Raw genomic sequence first — 14990 nt, forward strand, 5'->3', positions numbered from 1 at the left:
TCTCTAGCACACTGTGACTAATAACTCCCTCGAGTCATGTCAGCAACTCATATCTCGCACACACTGGGACCAATAACTCCATCAGGGTCATGTCAACAACGCATATCTCTAACACACTGGGACTAATAAATCGATCAGGGTCATGTCAGCAACTGATAAATCTAACATACTGTGACAGATACCTCCCTCAGAGTCATGTCAGCAACTCATATTTCTAACATACTGTGGCCAATAACTCCATCAGGGTCATGTCAGCAACTCATATCTCTAACACACTGTGACTAATAACTCGATCAGGGTCATGTCAGCAAATGATAACTCAAACATACTCTGACCAATAACTCCCTCAGGGTCATGTCAGCATCTCATATCTCTAACTCACTCTGACTAATAACTCGATCAGGGTCATGTCAGCAACGCATATCTCTAATATACTGTGACTAATAACTCCCTCGAGTCATGTCAGCTACTCGTATCTCTAACACACTGTGACTAATAACTCCCTCGAGTCATGTCAGCAACTCATATCTCGCACACACTGTGACCAATAACTCCATCAGGGTCATGTCAGCTTTTCGTATCTCTAACACACTCTGACCAATAACTCTATCAGGGTCATGTCAGCAACTCATATTTCTAACAAACTGTGACCAATAACTCCATCTGGGTCATGTCAGCAACTCATATTTCTAACACACTGTGACCAATAGCTCCCTCAGGGTCATGTCAGCAACGCATATCTCTAACACACTGTGACCAATAACTTTCTCAGGGTCATGTCAGCAACTTATATCTCTAACACAGTGTGACTAATAACTCCCTCGAGTCATGTCAGCAACTCATATCTCTAACACACTGTGACTAATAACTCGATCAGGGTCATGTCAGCAACTCATGTCTCGCACACACTGTGAACAATAACTCCATCAGGGTCATGTCACCAACATATATTTCGCACATACTCTGTCGAATAACTCCATCAGGAACATGTCAGCCATACATATCTCTCACACATTCTGACCAATAATGCGATCAAGATCATGTCAGCAACGCATATCTCTCACACACTCTGACCAATAACTCCATCAACATCATGTCAGCAACTCATAATTCTAACACACTGCAACAAATAACTCCTTCAGGGTCATGTCAGCAACTCATAATTCTAACACACTGTAACCAATAACTCCATCTGGGTCATGTCAGCAAGTCATATCTCTAACACACTGCAACCAATAACTCCCTCAGGATCATGTCAGCAATGCATATCTCGAACACACTGTGACCAATAACTCCCTCAGGATCATGTCAGCAACGCATATCTCTAACACACTGCGACCAATAACTCTCTCAAGGTCATGTCAGCAACTTATATATCTAACACACTGTGACTAATAACTCCCTCGAGTCATGTCAGCAACTCATATCTCTAACAAACTGTGACTAATAACTCCCTCGAGTCATGTTAGCAACTCATATCTCGCACACACTGTGACCAATAACCCCATCAAGATCATGTCAGCAACGCATATCTCTCACACACTCTGACCAATAACTCCATCAACATCATGTCAGCAACGCATATCTCTCACACACTCTGACCAATAACTCCATCATAGTCATGTCAGCAACTCATAATTCTAACACACTGTGACCAATAACTCCATCAGGTTCTTGTCAGCAACTCATAATTCTGACACACTGTAACCAATAACTCCCTCAGGGTTATGTCAGCAATTCATAATTCCAACACACTGTGACCAATAACTCCAAAAGGGTCATGTCAGCAACTCATAATTCTAACACACTGTAACCAATAACTCCCTCAGGGTCATGTCAGCAACGCATATCTCTAACACACTGTGACTAATAACTCCCTCAGAGTCATGTCAGCATCTCATATCTCTAACACACTCTGACCAATAACTGGATCAGGGTCATGTCAGCAACTCATAATTCTAACACACTGTAACCAATAACTCCATCAGGGTCATGTCAGCAACACATATCTCTAACACACTGTGACTAATAACTCGATCAGGGTCATGTCAGCAAATGATAACTCAAACATACTCTGACCAATAACTCCCTCAGGGTCATGTCAGCATCTCATATCTCTAACACACTCTGACCAATAACTCGATCAGGGTCATGTCAGCAACTCATGATTCTAACACACTATAACCAACAACTCCATCAGAGTCATGTCAGCAACTCATATTTCTAACATACTGTGACCAATAACTCCATCTGGGTCATGTCAGCAACTCATATTTCTAACACACTGTGACCAATATCTCCCTCTGGGTCATGTCAGCAACTCATATCTCTAACACACTGTAACCAATAACTCCCTCAGGGTCATGTCAGCAAAGCATATCTCTAACACACTCTGACCAATAACTCCCTCAGGGTCATGTCAACAACTCATATCTCTAACACACTGTAACCAATAACTCCCTCAGGGTCATGTCAGCATCTCATATCTCTAACACACTCTGACCAATAACTCGATCAGGGTCATATCAGCAACTCATGATTCTAACACACTGTAACCAACAACTCCATCAGAGTCATGTCAGCAACTCATATTTCTAACATACTGTGACCAATAACTCCATCTGGGTCATGTCAGCAACTCATATTTCTAACACACTGTGACCAATATCTCCCTCTGGGTCATGTCAGCAACTCATATCTCTAACACACTGTAACCAATAACTCCCTCTGGGTCATGTCAGCAACTCATATCTCTAACACACTGTAACCAATAACTCCCTCAGGGTCATGTCAGCATCTCATATCTCTAACACACTCTGACCAAAAACTCGATCAGGGTCATGTCAGCAACTCATGATTCTAACACGCTGTAACCAACAACTCCATCAGAGTCATGTCAGCAACTCATATTTCTAACATACTGTGACCAATAACTCCATCTGGGTCATGTCAGCAACTCATATTTCTAACACACTGTGACCAATATCTCCCTCTGGGTCATGTCAGCAACTCATATCTCTAACACACTGTAACCAATAACTCCCTCAGGGTCATGTCAACAACTCATATCTCGCACACACTGTGACCAATAACTCCATCAGGTTCATGTCAGCTACTCATATCTCTAACACACTGTGACCACTAACTCTATCAGGGTCATGTCAGCAACTCATAATTCTAACACACTGTAACCAATAACTCCATCATAGTCATGTCAGCAACTCATAATTCTAACACACTGTGACCAATAACTCCAAAAGGGTCATGTCATCAACTCATAATTCTAACACACTGTAACCAATAACTCCATCAGAGTCATGTCAGCAACGCATATCTCTAAGACACTGGTACCAATAACTCTCTCAGGATCATGTCAGCAACTTATATCTCTAACACACTGTGACTAATCACTCCCTCGAGTCATGTCAGCAACTCATATCTCTAGCACACTGTGACTAATAACTCCCTCGAGTCATGTCAGCAACTCATATCTCGCACACACTGGGACCAATAACTCCATCAGTGTCATGTCAACAACGCATATCTCTAACACACTGGGACTAATAAATCGATCAGGGTCATGTCAGCAACTGATAAATATAACATACTGTGACAGATACCTCCCTCAGAGTCATGTCAGCAACTCATATTTCTAACATACTGTGGCCAATAACTCCATCAGGGTCATGTCAGCAACTCATATCTCTAACACACTGTGACTAATAACTCGATCAGGGTAATGTCAGCAAATGATAACTCAAACATACTCTGACCAATAACTCCCTCAGGGTCATGTCAGCATCTCATATCTCTAACTCACTCTGACTAATAACTCGATCAGGGTCATGTCAGCAACGCATATCTCTAATATACTGTGACTAATAACTCCCTCGAGTCATGTCAGCTACTCGTATCTCTAACACACTGTGACTAATAACTCCCTCGAGTCATGTCAGCAACTCATATCTCGCACACACTGTGACCAATAACTCCATCAGGGTCATGTCAGCTTCTCGTATCTCTAACACACTGTGACCAATAACTCTATCAGGGTCATGTCAGCAACTCATATTTCTAACACACTGTGACCAATAGCTCCCTCAGGATCATGTCAGCAATGCATATCTCGAACACACTGTGACCAATAACTCCCTCAGGATCATGTCAGCAACGCATATCTCTAACACACTGCGACCAATAACTCTCTCAAGGTCATGTCAGCAACTTATATCTCTAACACACTGTGACTAATAACTCCCTCGAGTCATGTCAGCAACTCATATCTCTAACAAACTGTGACTAATAACTCCCTCGAGTCATGTTAGCAACTCATATCTCTCATACACTCTGACCAATAACTCCATCAGGGTCATGTCAGCAACTCATAATTCTAACACACTGAAATCAATAACTCCATCTGAGTCATGTCAGCAACTCATATTTCTAACATACTGTGACCAATAACTCCATCTGGGTCATGTCAGCAACTCATATTTCTAACACACTGTGATCAATAGGTCCCTCAGGGTCATGTCAGCAACTCACAATTTTAACACACTGTAACCAATAACTCCATCAGGGTCATGTCAGCTACTCATATCTCTAACACACTGTGACTAATAACTCCTTCGAGTCATTTCAGCAACGCATACTTCTTACACACTGTGGCTAATAACTCCCTCGAGTCATGTCAGAAACTCATATCTCTAACACAATGTGACCGATAACTCCATCAGGGTCATGTCAGCAACTCATAATTCTAACCCACTGTAACCAATAACTCCCTCAGAGTCATGTCAGCACCGCATGTCTCTAACACACTGTGACTAATAAATCGATCAAGGTCATGTCAGCAACTGATAACTCTAACATAATGTGACAGATACCTCCCTCAGAGTCATGTCAGCAACTCATATTTCTAACATACTGTGACCAATAACTCCACCAGGGTCATGTCAGCAACTCATAATTCTAACACACTGTGACCAATAACTCCCTCAGGATCATGTCAGCAACTCATGTCTCTAACACACTGTAACCAATAACTCCCTCTGGGTCATGTCAGCAACTCATAATTCTAACACACTGTAACCAATAACTCCCTCAGGATCATGTCAGCAACTCATATCTCTAACACACTGTAACCAATAACTCCCTCAGGGTCATGTCAGCAACTCATAATTCTAACACACTGTGACCAATAACTCCCTCAGGATCATGTCAGCAACTCATGTCTCTAACACACTGTAACCAATAACTCCCTCTGGGTCATGTCAGCAACTTATATCTCTAACACACTGTAACCAATAACTCCCCCAGGGTCTTGTCAGCAACTCATATCTCTAACACACTGTAACCAATAACTCCCTCAGGGTCATGTCAGCAACACATATCTCTAAATATTTGGTGCCAAACAAAACCTAATGGTTTGCATTATGTATGTCAATAGGGTTTTGGTTGAAATAAAATTTACTTGGCATATGTAATGTATACTTATACTCATGTTATATATTTGTGAGACGCCCCTTACTTGTAGGTCACTGGAGATGACCCCTAACACGTGATGTATGTTATTCTCTGGTATGACGACATTCTTGTAATGGCGGCCTGTATGAAACATCGTGTGAGTGCACAGGGAGCCCAGGAACTATAATCAACTGTAATACGCAGTTGGTTATAGTTCCTGGGCTCCCTGTGGTGAGTGTATAAAAGCTATTTCTGCCTCACTGATTGAACTTGTGTGAATACATTACATATTATCGACGAGGTAAACTGGCAAGTACTCTGAGATTTATTTCGTTTATCAATATTGAATGAAAATGGCATCTTTTGGGAAAATTGAAGATGTGGCAGACGAAGAATGGTCACAGTATACGGAACGCGTGACGCAATACTTCATCGCAAACGAAATTACTGATACGACAAAGCGTCGAGCTCTTTTACTGTGGGGCAAAAACGTATAGTTTAATGCGTAGCTTGGTATCGCCCGACAAACCTTCCGACAAGACGTACACAGAACTTTGTGAATTAATGCAAGCATATTACCACCCAAAGCCATCGCCCATTGTTCAACGGTTTAAGTTCAATTCGCTAGTTAGAAAACCGGGTCAGTCTGTTTGCCGAGCTTGTAGCAGATCTCAGACATATCGCTGAGCACTGTGATTATGGGGATACTTTGCAAGAGATGCTACGGGATATGCTGGTATGTGGCATCCAGGATGATCGCATACAGAGAAGGCTACTTTCCGAATCAGCACTTGATTTTAAGAAAGCCATGGACCTTGCGCAAGGTATTGAAATTGCAACGAAAAATGCAACAGATATTCAAGTATTGAAAGCAGCCACTCCACAAGGGAGGGAAGAGAAAGTTCACACAGTTCAAGAGGTCAAACCCAAGAAAACTAACCAGAATAAACAGAGAGGTTCTTGTAGTCATGGAAACCACAGTGGCAACAACCAAGGTAATACCAAACCATGTTACCGTTGTCTGGGGAAATATCATTCACAGGAAATGTGTCGTTTCAAAGATTCTGAATGTCATCATTGTCACAAGAAAGGACACATTGCCAGAGCATGCAGAAATGAACAACATGGTAAACAAGCTTGGAAACGAAAGGATGATCAAAATGCAACAAACATAGTACAAAGTGACATTAGTTCAGAAACTCTTGACACTAGTTATACACTTTTCAATGTTATGGGGTCAGATCAAGAGAAAGTGCGCCCTCTAGAGGTCGATTTTCAGATAAATGATAAGCCTGTAACCATGCAAATTTATATTGGGGCATCTGTATCTCTGATGAGTGTAGAAACGTATGTTAATATTTTAGGTAAAATACCAGCTCTTAGTAAATCTACCTCTGTGCTTAGTACATATACTGGTGAGAAAATCAGAGTATTGGGTACAATGAATGTTCATGCTAGGTATAATAGTCAAAGTGCTACTGTTCCAATTCTAGTAGTTTAAAGATGTGGTGCAAATTTATTAGGCCGAAATTGGTTGAAGGTATTCAAGCTAAAATGAGCTGATATTTGTCATATTAAGAGTTCACAGTTTCATAAAACACTGGTGGACAAGTATGCTGAAGTCTTTCAAGAAGGGTTAGGCACTGTTAAGACAATGTCTGGGAAAATTCATGTAGACCCAAATGCCCAACCAAAATTCTTCAAGCCTCGCCAAGTACCATATGCGATGAAAGCAAAAGTTAACCTAGATTTGAATCGACTTCTCCGTGATGAAATCATAGAGCCAGTTGAGTTCTCTGACTGGGCCACACCTATTGTCCCTGTTCTGAAGGGTAATGGAAATGTCCGTATTTGTGGGGATTACAAGGTAACGATAAACTCCAAGAATTGAAGATTTATATGCTACATTGAGTGTAGGAAAAACTTTACCAAGCTTGACTTAAGCAATGCATATCTACAACTTCCTCTGGATGAAGATTCCAAAAAATATACCACAATAAATACACTCCGTGGTCTCTTCCAGTATAACCGCCTCACATTTGGTGTTTCTTCATCACCGTTGATATGTCAGAAATGTATGGACAGTCTATTGCAAGGTATACCACATGTCTGTGTATACATTGATGATATTCTGATTACTTGGGAGTCAGAATCTGAACATTCGCAGAATTTAGAGACAGTTCTGTGCAAGTTATCACAAGCGGGGATTCGAGCAAGAAAAGTAAAATGTATTTTCATTGCAAAAGAAGTAGAATACCTAGGATACAAAATTGATGCTGAAGGGTTACATCCTGTTGAAAGTAAGGTCCGTGCTATAATGGAAGCACCCATTCCACGTAATATCACAGAATTACAGTCATATTTGGGTTTTCTCAATTTCTATGGTCATTTTGTGGGTAATCTGTCTACCGTGTTAGCCCCACTACACCTGTTACTAAACAAGAACACAATATGGTTTAGGGGTAAAAAACAGGATGATGCTTTCAGGAAATCCAAAGAGTTGTTAAATACTTCAAGGTTGTTGGTTCATTATGATCCAAGTAAGGATTTTTTACTTGCATGTGATGCATCTCCTTATGGTATTGGAGCCGTAATCTCTCATATCACAAGTGAAGGCTCAGAGAAACCGATCACATTCGTTTCGCGTACATTGGCACCAGCAGAAAAAACTATTCACAGCTCGAAAAGGAGGGACTTGCAGTTGTATTTGAGGTTAAGAAATTTCATAACTATCTCTTTGGTAGGCACTTTAAAATATTGAGTGACCATAAACCCTTACAGTCATTATTTAATGAAGCCAAAGGTGTACCAATTATGACCTCACCACGAATACAAAGATGGAGTTTAACATTGCCTGCATATGACTACACTTTCGTGTATAGACCCAGACTACCTGAAAGTCCTCCAGAAATGCCAACAGATACTGTATTAATGGAGTTCTTAGATGTTTCACCAGTGACTGCAAGTGATATCAAGAAATGGACAGACCGCGATCCAGTCCTATCACGTGTTCGAAGATTTATTCATCATGGTTGGCCAGCATGTATAAGGACGGATGAATCAGAATTAAAGCCATATTTTGTACGCAAAACAGAATTTAGTGTGCAAGACGACGTCATTCTTTGGGGAAGTAGAGTGATTGTACCAGCACAGGGCCAATTACGCATTCTGAGATTACTACATGAGTCTCATCCTGGAATTGTCCGAATGAAGGCCTTTTCACGAAATTAAGTTTGGTGGCCATATCTGGACAATGATAATGAAGCTACTGTGCAGACACCCACAACGCCCATGCATCCATGGGAATATCCTAAAGAACCTTGGGATCGTGTTCACATTGACTTCGCAGGACCTTTCCTGAACCGAATGTTTCTCATTGTGACTGACGCTTATTCCAAGTGGATGGAGGTAATTCCAATGGTTAGTACAACATCAGAAGCTACAATAAATAAACTGAGAGGACTGTTCTCATCACAGGGATTACCAACTACACTGGTATCAGACAACGGTTCCCAATTCACAAGCAGAGAATTTCAAGCATTTATGAATGCAAATGGTATTATCCATTTAACGTGGAGACCACCATATCATCCTCGATCAAATGGCCTGGCAGAACGATCGGTTCAGATGTTCAAGGAAGGAATGAAAAAGCTTTGTAGTGGGAGTGTGGAAACAAAGTTATCAAGATTTCAGTTCAAATATAGAGTGACGCCACACTCTACGACAGGTAAAACGCCTGCAGAGCTACTTATGGGACGAAAATTAAGGACACATTTGGACTTACTACAACCGAATGAGCGATCAACTGTACTTCGTGCTCAAGCAAAGCAAAAATCTGGGCATGACACACATACAGTCCAGAGAGTTTGAAGTTGGAATGACTGTGTTTGTCTACAACTTAGGCCAGGTCCACGTTGGTTAAATGGTAGAGTAGTAGAGAAGAATGCTTCTTCTTATATAGTTAGATTAGAAGATGGTCGTGAGGTGAGACGCCACACTAATCATGTTAGATTATCTAAAGTAGGGTTTAGTGCAGGTTGCGACATGTATAGTTCCCTTTCTACACATGATGATGACAGAGAGATGCATGTTCCAGCAGTTTTACCATCTAGTTTAGGGGGAAATTTAGTAAGTTAACAGATTCCGATCGAACCACTTGCTTCTTCTAGTAAACCGTTGTTACCTGTACCTGCTACACCCAAACCAATGTTGAGGGTTTCTACACGGATAAGAAAACCACCAGTTCGTTTAGATTTGTGAGTTTTTACTGTTATGTATTTTTGATGTTTTCAAAGTTCAAAGAATATACCCATATCCATGAAACCAAAACTGTAGAGTGGGGAAAATGGATGCTGAGGATGCATTTGAGGGTGATTTGTGCGAGTAACCTCTCCCCTCTGATGATAGCATTTAACGTTTATTGTTGTTATTTTGTTAAAGTAGGCAAAGAACATTTGAATTTAAACTTTGAGATCCTATTGTACAAGTTCTCAGCTTAAAAAGGGGGAAGTGTAATGTATACTTATACTCATGTTATATATTTGTGAAACGCCCCTTACTTGTAGGTCACTGGAGATGACCCCTAACACGTGATGTAAGTTATTCTCTGGTATGACGACATTCTTGTAATGGCGGCCTGTATGAAACATCGTGTGAGTGAATAAAAGCTATTTCTGCCTCACTGGTTGGACTATTTTTTTCTGATATGTGTTGAAATGTAATTTCTGCAAAATTCCATCAAGAATTTTTGTTGATGTAAATGTCAATGACCACTGCCTCTCTGAAAATTTAGGCCACTAATATTTCTTTCTGTGCTGAGAATAAAACAAAGTGTTTCAAGGTGAATATTATTGTAGTGTGATGTGACACTTTCACTACACACATAAGAAACGACTCGAAGGATTTTCAACGTGAAGTTGAGAGGATATGAACATGGAATTCTTTTGCAGGGTATGGCTGGCTGCGAATATGAAATTTTCTTACTTAGATGAAAGTGGTTTCAATTTAGCTGTTTACTTTTTTAAGTACTGTGTAAAAACAAATTTAGCTGCCTGTTCCCATGATTGAATCTTATGGACAAACTTCTTGGAGCTCCTGTGACATCGGAATTGTATAGTGATCACTTGGTCAAATATTGAATAGTAGATGTAAAAGTAGGTGTAATCAAACTGTTCTATTGTTATTTTATGATTAATATAAAATCGTAAAATGTGATTACTCATTTAGAATGACATACACACCCCCTGTTAAATTACAGAAACGAAGATTTTCTAATCAATGTTGGAATGTCCTCCAGGTCATATTTGAAGAATGTTTACAGTAAAAATTTGACATTTAAAATTATAATAGTCACTCTACAGGGAGTGTCCAGTTGAATATTAACGGCATACATTCATTGGCAGTTACATATATATATAATAATTAAGTTTTAATCTCTCATTGTTGTCTCAGTTAACATGTTTGCTTATGTAATTTAGCTAGTGTAATTGCTGGCGGCACATTATGATGCATTTTTGTCAGCGAACTTTTGCTAAAAAATATATATATTTAAGATTATATTGGGGTGTGAGATGGTGCTATGCGACCATATTTCTACTCTGTATGGAGGGAAAGTCAAGTCAACGTAGGCATTAGCAACCACCATGGTAATCCAATGACAATAAATGAATAAACTGACCTCCACTCTAGTTTTGTGAGTAGCTTCCATTTCAAAGGTTTTAACCATGTCTTCAGCTTTTCTTTCTAATGAATCAGTCGCATGATTCCCCTTTTTTGTCTGTAACAAGTTCAATGTCAATCTTCAAGGTAATGATGACACTGCTGTCAATGCACACGTCCAATGCCTCTGTTTTAACAAATGCTGATCGTGCCATACTTGTTGCTTTGAGACTGGTACAGGTGTAAAGAGGATAGTGGTGGGGATAGGTCAGACTGTGCCATGCTATAAAAAACATGGCGTGAAAACAGATCATGGAGAAGCAAGGTACAGTAAAATGACATTACATTCTTAACGATTTGTATTGGATACCAGTTTTAGACAAAATCTGTGATTTAACTTACCTTATTTCATCGATCATAGCGTAATTAGGTTTCCCATTTCGCCATACAATATTTGTATCATCCATATACAAACGCTTCGGCTGTGTATCAGGGTCCATGTTGTTTTAATGTTATATTATTATAAGTTATCAAGACAATATGCAAATATTCAAATTATACACGAGATATAGTATAATGTCATAAATAAAACAATCATAAAATTGTCACCACGCCACATCATCCACACTAAATGTATTCATATTAATTTCAGCGTCATCGTCCAAATAGCGTAGCCCAAATTAAAAAATAAAACATTCAAAATGAACATTTTTCATGTAATACCTACAAACGAAGAGTAACAGCCTGTTATTAGTTGGCAGGATGAAACACATCAAAAGACTAGCGAAAGCATTATATATATATCACCACACTGTCATACCAGCTGAACGTATAGAGTCAAAAAATAGTGTACAAAGTACAAGGCTATTGCAAATCTGCTGTATTTGTAAGAAAATTTCACCAAAGTGGTCGTCTTTTCGAATCCCTTATGGAATGTTCGAAAACGCATTGTGAATGTCATAGGTCAAACATTAAATGCCCCCAAATTAGAATCAAAATGAGAAGATCTCCAAGCCAGAGTGATCATGTTTTCAACCAGTATGCAATGTTGATCTTCAGTTGGCGAAGCAAGTAATTTCCTATTATTTTTAAATTTATCACAGAAGTTAAAAGTACACATTTCCTTTTAATGTATGTACTTTGTGATTATGATGTCGAACATTTTGTAGAAAATCGTAGAAATTGGTAAACTTAATTTTATTAAAATGTCGTTGATTGTCGTCGGCAGTGATGAAACCAATCTGTTGAAAATATCGTACAAAGTTTTCGATACTGATTGGAAAGTTGGTAGATTTTACATTAGTGGTTGTCTCACACTCGTAGTAGGTAGTTAGAAAAATCGATCAAAAAATTGTAAACAAAGAACAAATAGTTGTAGAGATAATTAGTCATTCCCAATACATAAAAGTACAATCAATAGTAATGTTAAAACATTTCCAAACATCAAATGGCCGCCAATTAGAATCAAAATCAGTAGACTTCAATAGCGAAATGTTCAAGATCCAAAAGGCGTGGAAAATACTTGAATGGGGGACCATCTGAGCAAATCACCTAGGCAAACTAGGTTTTATTTTTGTAGATTTAGTGAATTGTAAATCTAAACTTTCAAAATACATATTTTTTTAAATACCTTCATACAAAGCGAAACATCCATTTATTAGTTGTTTTATGTCAGTCAAACATATATATCTTGATATTAGGTTTGTGCATAATAATAAGGCAAAAACGTCCAACAGGATACAAATTAAATGTTTAATGTCTACTTGATGTTATTTGTATGTGTACAAATGAAACAAGAAAGCCTATATTTCAAATTAGTATTCATAAAGATGACCAGATTCGTTGTGAATACAACAAAACAACTGTACAAGGTATCTAAAAACATCTCTTATAAATCTCCCTAACAGTCTGTGGTGTCTAAGCTGGGGTGTAATGTTGAACGACACTAATGTTGTAGTCCACTTACAAAAATCAGCTCTTTAACTAATACCTTGCTCTAAATAATCGTGAACACGTATAAGATGAATAACTTACAGATGGGTCCGGATCTGGACTCTATCTCTGTTTTATTGTTCTGTTTGGGTGTGTGGTATAGATACTGGTCCGTGACGCTACTGGATGAACCCTTTATATATTGTGGTTTATTATATAAGAATCTATATTATTTCAGCATCACCCTCTTCCCCTTTCCCCCATTAAAACCATGTCCAAATAAAAAATCTAAGATTTCAAAATGAATAATTTCCGCGAATACCCCCAAAGTGCAGCATACTATTAATAGTTACATTGACAAAAAAGACAAGTAAAAGCCTTATATATATCATCAGACTGTGATACGAGTCGTCTTTTCTGTTCCAGTATAAAATGTTAATCTCTATTGGGCGTACCAAGTACTGGCTTGAATACCATTTGAGCAAATCACCTAGCCAAATAGTTTTTTTCAATTGTTTTAGTTTTTAGTTTAGTTTTGCATATTCAAGATTAATGTGCGTTCTTTATGACTGTCACTAAAGGTCGTCTATTGTTTGTAACGGGTGTGTACCTGTAGTTAACTTGTTAGTAACAGTATTATGGTATATCTTGGTGTTTTTATGTGTTTTAGCTGCAGAAAAGTGAAGACGGAGGTACTGTGACTGCAGGTATACTTAAAGATTAGTAAAACTGAAATAACTAAATAGCTTACTGTTGAGTTCAATAGTATATCATTTCAGTTTGAGGATTACAATTAAAACATTACATCATTTGAAGAAAACAATATTGTAATAAAAGGTTTAGTGCCTCAATCCTACAAACGACTTTATCATACAGATAAGAAGTAAAAACATATTTGTATTTTCAAATTAAAAAATGCAGTAACTATTTCTACATTTTTCATAACTCATCCCTAAATTTGTATTTGTACAAAATGAACCTTCTGACCCAAGAATAAACTCTCTCTCATATTGAGGACCAATGAATTCGAATTCAGTGTTCTGTGCTTTGTTCTTCGGAAAAAAACAATATGCATATTATTATTTGTTTATAATTGTTATACTCTTCATCTATTTATTACCATGAAGTTGAACATTTATAACATTTCATTCAAGAATGATCAATTTAGTTGTAATGCATGTAGGGGATTCGTTGATATGAATGCATACTTAATTTATGCATTAATGTTGTCGCCAGAACTGTGTTACTTTGTTTTGCTGTCTGTTTGTCACATGTCAATTGCCCATAGTTATTCATATGAACCCTTAAAGACTATATGTCTGTGTTACCACTGAATAATAAAGATATCCATTGATGACTTTAAAAAGAAAACCTGCTTTTTAAAATATTCTGGGAAATCTTGTGTTTGGTTTACTGTTTGTTAGTTTTTGTTTTGTTTTTTGAACTAATACATTTTTTTAAATCAAGTCTTTTAAAATTTATAGAAACAATTTCAGAGTGGGAGGAATTACTTTTTCTCCAAGTTGTCAACAACTTAATATTTTCATACTATTTCAAGTAATGTTGTGCAATATATAATTATGGTGATAATTTATGGTTTTTTTTTATATTTATCCTTTAGTTGCACTTCAATTATGTCTGGCTTTACAAATAGGAATAAAGTGCTTATGCAAATGTTATGTAAATGATTAGTAGACTCTTTCACCAAAAAATATCTCTATTATAGAAATCTTAAAGGTAAAAAACCTTGTCATGTTTTGGCACAACCTCCTATAAGATTTCTATAAAACAATATTGATATACAATCTCTTGTAAGATTCCTAGTTCCTATTTTAGCAATTCTGTCGGATTATCCTATCGGAATCCTTTTAGAATGCCCTGTATCTATAATTCAACATCTAATGAATGTCAATTTCAGTTTGTTTGAGTGAAGC

At 38.1% G+C, this 14990-nt stretch overlaps 1 protein-coding gene across 1 annotated transcript; it reads left to right on the forward strand.

Moving 5' to 3' along the window:
- Nucleotides 1-5819: 5819 nt before the first annotated feature.
- Nucleotides 5820-6967, forward strand: LOC146728626 (uncharacterized). The gene is made up of 2 exons (XM_085496125.1): nt 5820-5957; nt 6095-6967. The coding sequence occupies exons 1-2, from the start codon at nt 5820-5822 to the stop codon at nt 6965-6967; spliced, it is 1011 nt and encodes a 336-aa protein (XP_085352251.1).
- The last annotated feature ends 8023 nt before the right edge of the window (nt 6968-14990 follow it).

The sequence above is a fragment of the Saccoglossus kowalevskii genome, chromosome 22 (genome assembly GCF_978046115.1).
Source record: "Saccoglossus kowalevskii chromosome 22, keSacKowa6.1, whole genome shotgun sequence".
Lineage (NCBI taxonomy): Eukaryota > Metazoa > Hemichordata > Enteropneusta > Harrimaniidae > Saccoglossus > Saccoglossus kowalevskii.